The sequence below is a fragment of the Zingiber officinale genome, unplaced genomic scaffold, assembly GCF_018446385.1.
Source record: "Zingiber officinale cultivar Zhangliang unplaced genomic scaffold, Zo_v1.1 ctg133, whole genome shotgun sequence".
Taxonomy (NCBI): Eukaryota; Viridiplantae; Streptophyta; class Magnoliopsida; order Zingiberales; family Zingiberaceae; genus Zingiber; species Zingiber officinale.
The window spans coordinates 314,609-328,751 of NW_024589829.1; the positions used below are offsets into that span (position 1 = coordinate 314,609).

General features: G+C 33.9%; 2 protein-coding genes across 12 annotated transcripts; both read right to left on the reverse strand.

Moving 5' to 3' along the window:
- Window positions 1-807: 807 nt before the first annotated feature.
- LOC122036103 (RNA demethylase ALKBH10B-like) lies at window positions 808-10,549 on the reverse strand. Of its 11 annotated transcripts, none has more exons than XM_042595305.1 (9): window positions 8,511-10,549; window positions 8,285-8,379; window positions 8,058-8,175; window positions 6,910-7,029; window positions 6,717-6,829; window positions 6,492-6,646; window positions 4,381-4,498; window positions 1,221-1,281; window positions 808-1,138 (listed from the first exon to the last, which is right to left on the reverse strand). In XM_042595305.1, exons 1-6 carry the CDS (start codon window positions 8,512-8,514, stop codon window positions 6,620-6,622), a joined length of 477 nt encoding a protein of 158 aa, XP_042451239.1. In that variant the 5' UTR covers window positions 8,515-10,549; the 3' UTR covers window positions 808-1,138; window positions 1,221-1,281; window positions 4,381-4,498; window positions 6,492-6,619. The 11 variants fall into 11 exon arrangements, with proteins under 11 accessions (XP_042451239.1, XP_042451240.1, XP_042451243.1 ...); XM_042595306.1 differs by having other exon boundaries at window positions 808-1,144; XM_042595309.1 differs by lacking the exon at window positions 4,381-4,498 and having other exon boundaries at window positions 1,221-1,230.
- A 2,545-nt stretch (window positions 10,550-13,094) lies between these two features.
- On the reverse strand, window positions 13,095-13,585 carry LOC122036088. The gene is made up of 2 exons (XM_042595279.1): window positions 13,523-13,585; window positions 13,095-13,409 (listed from the first exon to the last, which is right to left on the reverse strand). The coding sequence occupies exons 1-2, from the start codon at window positions 13,583-13,585 to the stop codon at window positions 13,095-13,097; spliced, it is 378 nt and encodes a 125-aa protein (XP_042451213.1).
- Window positions 13,586-14,143: the final 558 nt, after the last annotated feature.

The following is a 14,143-nucleotide window of genomic DNA, read 5'->3' on the forward strand; positions in this document are numbered from 1 at the left end:
ATCTCACAGAGCTATGAAGAAGCCTGTTGGCATTCTATAATATTCCAAGCAATTTTCTCTCAATCCTTTGTCTTCTTTGCACTTCATGACCTACTCTCATGGTGATATTCTCTTGTTGTAGAAGTTAGCCACAAGGCAAAGAAGAAAGTTAGATGAAGCTTGTATGAAAAGTAGTCATATACTTGCATATACTTCAGCCTAGATTGGATAGTTCTTATGCTACTTCAGCCTGATATCTAGTTACTAGTCAGAAAATGCGGATATCGTCAACAGCAAGAGAATCAACGAGAAGTATCATCTTATCGACTCAAAAAAATGGTCGCTTGCAAGTTGAGCTGCAGTGGAGAACATCCTAGTCCAGAAACTCAATTCAATTTCATGTCATCGGATGTTCAATAATTGGAGAATATATTTTTTTTTTTGGTAAATAACTAAATCAAAGACTGTCTTTTGTCTTCAGAATCTCTGTTCTTATGTTTCTGCTGTAGTTTTTTTTTTCATAGCTCAACAGAGTTTGCGTTTGAAGTTTTCTTGAATTCTTTGGAGATTGATGGAAGCACATGCCATTGTGGTGCCCTAAAATCTTGCTTCCTGTGTGTAATTTCATCATTTTGTTCTGTCTAAAGTATAGCTTAACCTTCCTTCGTCCCCCATTGCAGAGAGACCTTGAAAATGAGTTCTTAGATAAACTCTCTAAATTACGAAAGCAACTACAATTGATGAGGTTAAGTATAAACACAACAGAAGACATAAGTTTAAACAACTCTTAAATTACAGAAAAAAGAATATATAGCACAACAGAAGACGGAAGTTTAAATAACTGCAATGAAAAGTGGAGAAGAACACTGGAGCTGAATACAGACATATATAGGTACTAAAAGAAAATTGGATTTCTCCATTGGTAACTTGGTTCTCAAATATGTACAGACAAAATACAAGTACAAGAAGGAAAACAATGGATATTTATATTCAGAATGGGAATTGCTTGCCCTCAAAAGTCTTGCCAAAAGCCCAATTCTTACGTGAGAGTAACACCATCACTGCTAGAGACCTCAAATGTGCCAATTTTGGCCCCAAGTTCGACCCATATGAAGCCATCCAGTTGCCAACCCCTTGATCTTCACAGCAACAATGTCACCTGCACCTGCAACATTACTGATCAGCACATTGTAGAAGAATCCCTTGCCATCGATGGTAAAGAGAACACCGCCTTCTCTTACACATTTCACCCTGTATAACCCCATTAGTTATTGTAACAAGAAGCAATTTCGCATAGGGCAACTGCAATATGTCAAAGCCACAATGATAAGCCTTTAAGAATTAACAAGAGAGTAACATTACATTCGATTCAAAGTGGAAACAGAAAAGAACATAATGTTCCTTCATAGGAAATGAAATAATGTAGGAACAGGAATATTTTCCTTTCGTTCATTGGAAAACAACTACAACATATCAAAACAATTTCATTCTCGATACGATCAAAATTTTATTCTGAAATACCAGAATTGGCTTGCAAAGTTTTCAGCATTTAAAAATATCTTTTAATGTTGTACCATAATGTAGCTACTAACCAATGGTCATGACACATATTCTCTAAAAACTAAATGATCTAATAACAAATGAGATTTCAGGTTTGGCGACTGTGAGGTAGTTTAGTTCTCTTAGCAGCCTTCTATATTTCGATTTTGTATTTAGTTTCTTTATTCCATTGAAATTATACTCGACGCAATTAAACACACATGCGCACTTTCACATTACTAATGGTTGCATTGTTTTGTGTTTGTGTGTGACAAAATTGAATGCACTGTCTAACCATTTAACAAGAACTACACACATGCGCACTTTCACATTACTAATGGTTGCATTGTTTTGTGTTTGTGTGTGAAATTGAATGCACTGTCTAACCTTTTAACAAGAACTACGTACTTTCACAATATTCCAAAGTTCCAAACAAGAAAAAAAAAATAGCCTAATTTTGCATGATTCAAAACAAGTACTTTCATTATCCATTCAATTTGAACTAATATCAACAAAACAAATGAAGACACCGTATTCCAAACGGCCACAAATTTCCACTTAACGTTTCTGTTTTTTTTTTAACAGACCAACTTGTCCCTGGCTACATGATTAATCAGGCTGGGTACGTCGAATTGAAAATGATCGGTCGGATTTCATAAAAAAAAATTCTACTGTACATCAAAATAAATCAAAAAACACTAGCAACGAACTACTAAGAAGAACAGCGTCCCTTAATTACAAGTCTCATTTGGGGGAAAAAATCCCTACAAATACTCCGTAGTTGAGAATTAAACCGTAGGTACTTGGGAGACAATTGAGTGCCCTTATCACTGCACCAAAACCCCGGGGGTGTTTAATTGTTACCCAAGTATTCCTAATTTTTCATCATTTTTTTAATAGACCATACTTGTTTCCTACTCATTTGACGGTCAGTTATAAGTTGACCCTCATAATTTATCTCCCTTTGTATAATCTAGGGACGGACTGTGAAGAGTGTCTGAGTTGAGCGTAATTACCTTTGCTACAATAATAGATTATGCTTACCCTGGGATAATGATGTAACACTTCAACCCTGATCTAAGAGTTGAATCTTAACTCTAATATATTGTAGGGATTTTTCTTAACAACTCTAAAAACGTTGGCCGCTTGAATAAGCATCCACGAATACTTTCCGATTTATCCTCGTGACCGGTGGAAAACTTTCATAAGGCCGAATCGGCCCCCTTTAGAATTAATTGATTTAAAGAACTGAATACTAGAATTACCAAAAAAATAAACCATGCGCAATTTTTTCAATTTCTCAAATATCTAAGGATTAACTTCAATAAATTAACTAATAAATTTCTCTAAATAGATGGTTGACCTAAGAATATTAGATTGATAAGTCCTCTACGATAAGTTTTTCTTGATTTATCCGGATGACCGATAAAAAATATCTGTAAAATCAATTTAATCATTCTAAAATTAATCGATGCAAGTTAGATATATGATATCAACTTAAAAAAATCCACACACTATTGTGCGACAAACAATTTAGGTCAACCATCCTCTAAAAAAATCATTAATTCACAAAACTAACGTTTTAGGTCAACCATCAAGAAATTTTGTTAATTCCTTAAAACTGATATTCGATTCTAACAAATATCATACCGCTTAGTCATTCTGAGTGTTTTGTCATTACACATAATAGAATAGCACGTCATCTCGGGGAATATTATAAGGCTTTTCACCACATAGAGAATTTCACCAATGGCGACTAGATGAGTTTTTCACCACGTAGAGATAATTTCACAATTGCAAATCACTAAATTTGAGACCATAAATTTGTCATTTGAAACAACAGGATCTAACAAGACACTACATCAGACTGTAATTTAGTTAAAATATACTAAGCCACTAGCTCCCCAGAGAGGAAAGGAATCAGTAGACATAACTATGGCAAATTGTATTTGTCATTGATAATCCTTTTTGCCAATTTATGCAGCCATTGTAATTGTGATCTAGAAAAAAGCAATCAGAATGTACACAGTCAAAGTCTAAGGAAATAGATTAGATATAAATAATGTTTTGTCCTAACGTGTGAAAAGGAGTAGAAATGTCTTCCGCTTCTCTTTACATTGCTCCGAAACTTCTTCTAGATTTCTATCTTGCTACTTCTCGAAAAGAATCAAGTTTCTCGTCAACAGCATGGTGCTGTTCTGGGTTGGCAGCCGCATCATTACCAGTGGTCGAGCACCCATTGCAATCTGAGTTAGGCTCAGTGACCCTAGTCGCAATCTTTGGGGAGGTCTTGCCAGAAGTATCATTGATAAAACTCGGATTCTTTGTATAATTTTTAGCAGAGAAGGTCATGTGATACCCTAGGATATAATTCCCGGTACCCCACTCGGCGACAGTATAATAATAGGAAATCCTAAAAACAATCTAAATAGAATAATCAGAAAATTTATCAATTTTTTTCCATAGACAACAAAACTGTACAAGACGACACATGAAATAAAACATAAATACAACGAAACGAAATTAAAACAAACCAAGAAATCAACACGTCAAAATCTATGAGCAACTCTAAGTCCAAAATCAACTATAATATCAAAAGAATCCCTAAGCTTACAAAATTAGAAGCCAAGGAATGCAGACAGTAAGCCAAATGGCTTAGTGGATAATCAGGAAAGATTTAAATAAAATTAATCTTGTTTAAAAAATCAAAGAGATATCATTTAATATTTCAATTTTTATTTCTTCAAGTTCTTAGATAATATACATAATTGTATATTTATGATCATCTAACATTTATTTGTTAGAATTAAAATTTATCTTCATATATTATCATCAATTAAGATCAATAAAATTGTCGCATACCTCATCTGACGTACAGACTATCAGCCCTCGACGATGGAAGACATAATAAACACTGACCAAGGACTATATCACGCCATCATGCCTCGAGTGTACGGTTAAGTACTCTGGATCATGGTCTCTGCACTACCATAATAATATGTGGACAGTCCAATACACTGGTATAAAGCTACGCTCATAGTTTTCATTTTTAGGATTCTCTATTTACCATCTTTGTTATTTCACTTTCATAATTTCATTTTATCCATTTATCAATGGTTCTCTTTTCATATCGAATGATCAACCAAGTTAACATTTTCATATGAAGTTTGTTAATTTATCATTATAGGATGACAAAAGGCTAAAGTGTCGACAGTATAGAATATCAATAGTAGAGTATAAAAGATCAAGCAAATTTAAAAGATAAGTATCAATGGAAAAGTAGGTCAGAATATTCATTTAATTTTTAAAACAACCATTCCTGTTTTAATTCCCCATATGAACCCAAATGTGAATTTATCCTCCAATGATTTTAACATTTTAACTCATTTCGCTATTTGTAACATAATTTTAATCCTCTTTTGAAAACAATGATACAACATATACATAATCCAATTTATATATTTATTCATGCACAAAGAAATGTACAAATCAAAGGATAGATGTACTACCACCGTGTTGGCTTCAAACACGACCGTAATGAGATCCAATTCTATGTCGTCAATTCCACTTAGTGGGATAAGATTTGTGTATTTTATACATGGACATATAATGTCATGTAGCCAATTATCTACAACCGGTACTCATAAGAAAATTACTGTTATATGGGGCTGCCCAAACAAGAGGTTCCTCAATCTTTTCTCAGAAAAATAAATCAGTCGTACTACAAAAGACTATTTTTAATTCTGCTGCCGGTCCCTGGCAACTTTGAAGGTTTGATGCAATCTCGAGAGAAGAGATTTTACTCAATATATCCCTCTAAAAATTTGTACCACATAAACAACGAACCTAACTGAGCTCAATGTTGGAGATCTAAAATAGGAAATTACCTCCTGTCTTGGTTGTCGAGAAAATTATCTAGTAATATACTGCCAGACTACATAGGTGTCCATTTTATGATGTGTGGCAATCATTGAAACCAAGACAACATTTCTAGCCCTTCCTTTTTCCTAATTCCCAAATTTATTGTCACATTTAAACAATTCTTATAAAAAAGGAGAGAAAGAACTACTTTTCATGGATAAATTTGCTGGTAGTAAATATTATATTGTTTTTGTTATGAAGAGATAATACATGTATATAAAGGACTCAATGTGAAAAACACCAAGGCTTAATTTACCACCCAGAGGAAAGGAGAAAAGAGTAGAGAAGAGGGGCAAAAGATCCACCATCCCCATTTACTCGTCTTTCTAGAGGATAAGAGAGGAGAAAATGCAACCTTGCCTCATTCACGACCTCACCGAGCTTGTCTATTACCTCGCTGACTAGACACCGTCACTTGTGACACTGGCTCAAGCCCTCAACTAAGCTCAACAGGAAGGGTAAATAGGGGATTTCATGTTAATTCCCTGGAGAAGAAAGCATCTGCCCAATTTGGGGTTGAAATCTCTTTGGGGAAAGCATTTTGGATTCCTCTGCATCAATTTTGAGGGAGAGCTCTTCAAAAGTGAAGTTCTCCTCTCCTCCCCTAAGCATTTTATCAGGATGAATAGGTCATAAATCTAAAATAGTGTAGTGATGTGGGATTACATCCACTTTTCTGACAAGTATCATGCCACCATTTTGAAAGGGAAAAAAAAATCAAGTGATTGGCACCAGGATGCATTCAAACTAGTTTCCAAGTAGAGGCCAACTGAAGAATATCTCTTTGTAAAATTCTATGAGTCTGGGTAAAGTGAATACGAAATTGCTCATGTTGTAAAGAGATAATTAAATGACTCAGATCCCTAAACTTAAGTTACTAATGTGGCAGTGGAACTAAACCCACTAAGCCGAAGAACCCTATTGACTTACCTCCGACATTTATCATAGAATTTTAAAACAAGAAACCAAATCCAATAATTTCAATCATTTAAGAAATGACAATAAAAAAATTCAAACTCGTAAATTAGGAAAACTAGTGAGAAAAAACATACCCTGGTGTGATGTTGAGCTTCAGAGAACCATTGTAGTCTCCCCTATGATCTGAGCCCATTGTTCGGCCATATACAATGTCACAATCAGTCAAAAATAAATTACAAAGTGGCCTACCATACCAAGATGGTCATGTGTGAGGTAGTGAATAATCCCCCTTTATAATAAGAACAAATGTCAGCTAACTCAAACAATTTAACAAAGAACAATAACATAAAAAAACTTACCTCATGGAAAAAGTCAATCAAGCAAAAATCAGGTTTCACTGGCAAAACTTGCAGCTGAACCAAGCAGTCAAAGATACTATCAAGCAGGCTAGGAATGGCCTCTATCTTCCTCACTAGAAAATAATATTTTCCCTATCAAGGATTTATATACATTCAAAGAGAATAAATACTAAAATGTGTTTTTAACAATTACCTTCAGAGGTCAGAATTGTATTTCCATCTTCTATAGGTTCTTCGTTAATGAGAACGCCTAGCTGAATCATCTCTCTACCATGCCCCTTCAACGGTCTTTTCAGTGTTACAAGTGTTTGCCCTGTGTTTTTAATGATAGCATGTAAAAAATGGTAGTGATATTTGTATTATTTCTAAAAGGCTCTTGAACTAATTTCCAATTTTTTCCTTAAAAGATAAGTTCCTTTAGAAGAAAATAAAACAAAACAAAACCCAGCAAATGCTTTATCCAACACATGCCAATGATGTGAACCTAAAAGAAGAAAGTAGTGCAGTGTATAGATAAATAGTCATTCATGGAAGTCCAAAAAACTGAACTAATACTGCATAAGCTCTTACCTTCTCTTATGAGTCAATGCTATTTATGTTATACCAACGTAGTGAAGAAAGCATTACATAAGATCATTGTGATAGACGGCCCCTCGTAAGCAGGTGTTTTAAAAGTCAGCCTAGCAGGACCACTTTGGCTGCCTAGGAAACTCAGGCGTCTGGTTGAACAGCACATGGAGTTTACAGTGAGAAATCAAGTTATAGTAAGTGATGGGTTTATTTGTTAATAAAAATTAAACCTAAATTTATAATCTGTCTCTCGACACCCCAATTCATCCAAACCTCCTACTTCTAGACTCCCTCTTCATACGACGCTGGCCAATTTCCAGCTAGATTTTCTTTCTTGTCATATCTAGGTTTGTTCTCTCTCTTCTTTTGTTTCATTTTCCTCATATATTCATAAACTTCAGCATTTATTTTCAATCCTTTATTTATTTCCAGATTTGTCTATTATCTCCTTGTTTTCACAATTCTCTTTAAGGTCATACTCCTCACAATGAGGTATCTTTATCCTCTTCTCCATAGCCTTTTTTAGCTTATTTTTTTTACCTTGTCCTCTCAATTAATTTTCCTTTGATGTTATCTTATTGGTTTAAATCAATTTAAAACTCTACAACAAGAACGATTTACATACTGTGATGTGCAAAGTTTGTGGGAATACAACCACGGAAGCAACATCTAGGTCATATTAAAAGTAACAGTGTGGCTTGTTAAAAGGTAGCCTCTGAAGCTAAGAAGATTTGCCTTGAATACATAAAGCCAAAGAAAGAGTATGCCTACCTGGAAGTTCTCCTCTGTGACCAGCAGCTCTCATTTCATTAGCTAATGAAACAAGTTCAGTGACTTCTGAGCTATCCAGAAAATTCTCATGAAGTTTGAGTCCCTCAACTACATTTACCTACAAAATTTTATAAGGTAACCTAATAAATAAATTGTACCATCTCAATTCTCACAATCATAGGAAGCAGTTGAATGCGACAACAGTTTTCTTATATAAAAGAGCATACCATCATGCCATCGCTTGTTTCTCTGGCCAGGAATTCTTTTGGAGTTGATATTATTTTCAGAATTCCATATTGATCTGAAGTCATAATTGTCTTGTCTGTTGCAAAATCATTCACAAGTAGCCAAACATTTAAATTAATACAAAAGAAAAAAGTCCAAATTTAAAATCAAACTTAAAGCAAAATAAACAAGGTAGAAACACAGGTGTTGACATTAGTAAAGGCATACCCATAGAAAGTTAAACGGCACTACTATCGTTCAGTGAAATGCAATGCTAGACAGCAATTGTTCCTAAATTTAGCAAGAACATCCACTGGCAATTCATTGCTAATGGATCATAAGATGCTGTTGGTACATTTCCAGATTGAATGAACAATCCTCCCATCTGGTACACATTCCGTCCAGAGTATAGTCAATCTGTCAAAGATGGATGAAACCCTTAGGTGGAATCAGTCAAAGAAAATTAATTTGAATAGAGTGGAAGTTCAACAGTCTCTTGGGAGAAAGTTTTGCCATTCATGACCTAAAGGTTCAAAATCCATCAAACCAATCCAGCTTTACCAGTCTAGGATGATCAATGAGTCTCATCCAATTCAAGAACTTCTAACCCATTGAGGGATTGTAGAGGATTGAAATGGATTGTAAAAAACTTATGACCCCTAGAGATTCTATGCAAAATAATACTCCCTAATCCCAACTAGTGGGTTCTGGCTCCCCAGCGGAGTAGCAGATCTCTCACAGCGGCAACAATCTGCCTCTCACCTCACATAGAACCAACCCATCAGTTATGAACCTAAACCTTAGCAACAAAAAACCAAAAGGACCCTTCAAACACCCATTGAAAGGAAAAGGAAAGGCTATAGAGTAGTTTCATCTTTCATGCCTAGATTTCGAAGAAACGAGAGTAGAAGCCCAACTCTCCTTTAGCCAACCATCTTCGTAAATGATGAGGAAAAATAATGGAATATCGCAATTAAGAAAATTGGAGACCTAGAGGATCAGTCTTAGCAAGACAGAAGCTAGCTCCTACCTTGTGATTATTCTTATGAAATTAAAAGACTCTTAATTGAGCCTCAGAGACTTAATACTAAATTGGAAAAGCATCATTGATGTTTTGCACTCATAAAAATTGAAACTTTATCTCACTAAATGACCAATTCTTTGAGACCAAGAACCTTCAAGCAAATTGCAATTTGCAGTACCTCACCCAAAAAGAGTTTCTTGATAAGACACCCTTTAGAAAGCATGCAATGCGACCACTAATCATAGGGAATTTAGTGGCCCATCTATTGAGAACAACAATCCTTCAAAAGTAGCTCTAATTAAAACCTAAAGGTGTCACCATTTCTTCTATAAAAAAGCTAACAAGAAAAATAAATCTTTCAAATCATGCATCCTAGAAAATAATATAAGCATAGTACATTTGGCATTTTGTAATTAACACAATGCAGAAGGAACAAAAATGGTGTCTTACATCTGACACTAGATATAAGAATGCGGAGAATAAAGCATTCTAATAGGTGTCACATCACCATGGAAGACAATATTCCACTACTCAAGATATAGAACTCCATATAAAAGAACCTATCTATACTCAGATTCAATATAAGTGGGATCCAATAATCTGAGAACAAGATTCAAATCAAAAATAAAAGCACGGATGAAGTCCCACAAGAACTTATCTATATTCAGATTCAAACTAATTGGTTTGCCCCTGTAACAATCAACATGCAGATCAAATTCAGATTCAAACTAATTGGTTTGCCCTTGTAACAATCAACATGCAAATCAAATTCTGCATATCTTGACATGCATTTTTCATTGTGTAGGATGATACTTCGTTATCACGTACATAACTGAATTTTGACATTATATTCAGTGACCAATAAAATTAAATTAGTTAAAACCTACACAAGAAGAAAAAGGAATCAATTTATGCCATGAGAAATTAATTGAACTTCCTAAAAAGTTAATATAGAACATGTAAATTTAGCGGTACAATCTGGGGCCTGTCATCAAGGTCTGTAGACCCAAAACCTTAATAAAAGATACAGAAGGTATAGGAAATCCTACACCTAAAACCTAGTTCGACCCAAAACACTAATAGAAGATCTAGTTCCTAAGAAAAACTTTATCTTATGGTGGGAGCGGCAGATCTCCATGTCCAGTGGCGCCAGCAGGCCCGACGGGGCCAGTGGAACCAGTGGGTCCGACGGGACTGGGCGACCGTCGCGGCCATCGCATACTCCGTTAAAGCTGCGCCGTAAGCAGCTAGCCACGTAGTAGCCGCGGCCGCTGCTTACGGCGCAGCTTTAACGGAGTACGCTGATGGCCGCGACGGACGCGAGTGAACGGAGGAGGGGTTTGAGAGGGATAGGATGGACGCAGGAGGGATTTAACAGGAGTCTAGGGTTTTCGTCCGTCGATGAAAATGAGATTCGAACTCTCCAACATAAAATCGCATTATACACTTACACGTACGGTACTACTAATACCTTCTATTAAAATGGAAATTTGCATGTAGCCTTAAATCATTTTAGTTTTTTTATTAAAATGAATTTCAAATACTTTCTGAAAATACTATTTTCAATTTTTAATTATTTTGAAAAAAAAAGAAATAGAAAAAACATTAAAAATTAAAAATTAAAAACTAAAAACTTTATTTTAAAATGTGATAGTTATTTATAGATTAATTTTGTAACAGTAAAAGATATTTTATATAATAAAATTTAATTTAAAAATAAAAATAAATATTTGTCATTAACAATATTTATACTAATAAATTCAAAGGTATTAAAAAGTTAATAATAAATATTACTTAAGTTTTGAAATTTCTAAATTGAAAATTGAAAATAACCAAATCCAACCCAACAAAACAAAATAAAATAATTAAGGTGCATTTGTTTATGCTTATTCTTATTTTCAAGAAAACGTACTTTCTTTTAAAAATAATATTTGATTTGTATTTTTTATATTGATTTTCTAAAAAATATTTAATATTTTTGAAACAATAGAGAATAACAAAAAAATCATTTTTTATTTTTTATATTTTGCGCAAATCAAACATACCTTATTCTCCTTAGAACTAAAAAACCAGAAAACTTTTCTTTTTAATTATTTACTGTGAGGATAAATGAAAGAATAATTCTAATGTAAAATACCAGATCCGATTATACTTTGGATTTCCCTCTCAGCGAACCAAAGAGGGAGGTTCAAATTTGGGGATCAAACTTGAAACTCAACGTTGGACCCACTGGTGCCACCTCATCAGCTCCACCTCTCGTCAAATTTGAATTTTGAAATGCTTGGGAATTTGAAAACTCCCTCTTGGACGTGAGTGGGCACCACCAACGAGAGCTTTGACTTTGAAATTTAAGTTGCAAACCTTTTCCTCGCAGCAAAGCTACTCCACGCTACCGCCCAAAACAGCCCTCCGTGCATTTTGAAATTCAAATTTCGAAATTGGATGGTTGAGTCTCCCTCCCAAATCAGCTCTCTTATTGAGGTTTCTGCTGTCATCTTCCAACCAGAAAACAGAATCTTGACCATTTTGGGCGAAGCAGTTTTGTCTTATAAATCAGCTTTCATTTCACAAAAATATAAAACGAGTGCTTCTAAATAGACTCTTCGTTCCGTATCTTATGCAATTGATATTGAGAGCTTGAGTTCCAATGATCAAATTACTAAACAACAATATTAACTAAGAGAGCTCCAAAGTAATTGTTCATTGTCTAGCATGAGATTTTATTCCTATTTTATGAATCTGCTTTTTTCCGCTCGTTCTAAGGGCATCTCTAATCCATCACCAAAACATCAAATTTGATGTGAATTTAACATTAAATTGCTCCAATTCATACATCAAATCCCACCTCAAATATGGTGATGCGAATAGTGTAACATCAAATGGTGTTACACTGTTCACATCATCATATTGGGTGATGGAGAGATTTTTTTAAATTTTATTATATTATTATAAAATCAAATGTAATTAATTAATAATTATTATTTTCTTTATCTTTATTTATAGTATAATTAAATGTAATTATTATTTATTATAAATTTAAATTAAGTGTATTTAATAACATATTTAAATTTTATTAGGTATATTTATAAATATTTAATTTATTAAAATTATTATTTTAATTTTATTTAATATATTTTAATTATAATTACATTTATAAATTATCACTAATTTCATAAACATAATATAATAAAATATTAAAAAAAATTATATGCATAAATATAAAATACATTAGACATTACATTAACATACAAAATAAAGATAATAATGACATTAAATTAAAATGTTACTAATACAAACTTAAAAACATGAATAACTAAGCTTAACAAACAAGTACATGGAACAAACGATACTAATAAAGCACACATAAACTTAAAATTACTTTAAAAATATTATAATACTAATATTCAGGAAGATCACTCCCCATCCCGCTAAAATAATTATGAAATTGCTTGAAAATATTCGTAGGATTCTGAGATTCTTGATCTTCACCTTGATATTGATTAAGTTGTGATCCTTCTCCCTGTATTAGAGATGTTTGAGATCCTTCTCCTTGATGTGCAACTAAATGAGATCCTTATACTTGCATTCTCTTTTGCATAATTCTAATTTGCTCATTGCGAATATATTCACGCATCATCGAGTTAGAGATCAAGTTCAAATCTTTGAATAAAATTTTGGTTTCTTCCTTTTAAAGCATAGTATCTGCCATTTTTGTAGTAGCGGCAGTACTTGCATTCATTGCCTCAACCAGTTGAACATTAATATTAATTACCTTTGCAATTTGTTCATCATTCTTTTTCTTCATTTTTCCTTTTTTTCACCCCTGGAGGTCGTTTATTAGAAGTAGCACTGTTATCTGAATCAGTGATATTAAGATCAAAAGCAGACACACAAGGAGATGAAGGTGTATGAAATGCTTCCTCGAAGAATTGTTGTTCAGATGAACCAACATTAGCATTTTGTTGTGGCGGTTTCATGGATGCAGTATTCATAGTGTCAGTGCCAAATTTTTCAATGTCTTTGAGTATATTCCGGACATGGTCAAATTCGAAATCCTTTGTGTATTTTGGGTCTTCTGCAAATAACATTTTGGCACGAGTTAACTGCAAGAAAATAATTGAACATAAGTTATGAAGACAATGATACATATTAATAAATTTAGACTTAGATTTTAAAATTTAGATAGTCTAAAATAAATATGAGCATAGTAACTTACAATATCTTGTTCCGATGCTCCACTAGGATTGAGATGTTCGATTTGTCGAATGCAACCTTTCATTTTGGATACTGCATTTAGCATAAGAAGCATTCTTTTTTACAAAGATCTTGGCGGGTCGACTATGATGCACAAAATTTGGATATGTATGAAACTCTTTCTCGACTCTTGCCCATAATTGATCATTCGATTGGTTGATCCCAATGATTGGATTTTGTGAAATATGAAGGTAAACATTACATAAGTGTTTATCTTCTTCAAATGAGTATGAAGCTTGTCGGGAGGGGGGAGGGGGGAGGGGGGTTGCACTCATTTTAGTAGAAGAGAAACTCTCACAAATATTGTTGACATACAATGTGTTATACCAATATATGGTAAGTCATTATATAGTGAAAAAAAATGTGAATATAAAATTATGCAAATTTTGATTCAGTGTCATGTCACGTCACCTGCTAAACTTGTCCCGATGTTGTCATTGTCGTGTCACGTCATCTGTGCATATTTGTCCAAATGTGTTCATTGTTAGGTCACGTCATTTGGACACACAAAAATGTATGTTCAATGCCCGGTCACGTCGCCTGCCAAACTTGTCCCGATGTTGTCATTGTTGTGTCACATCAT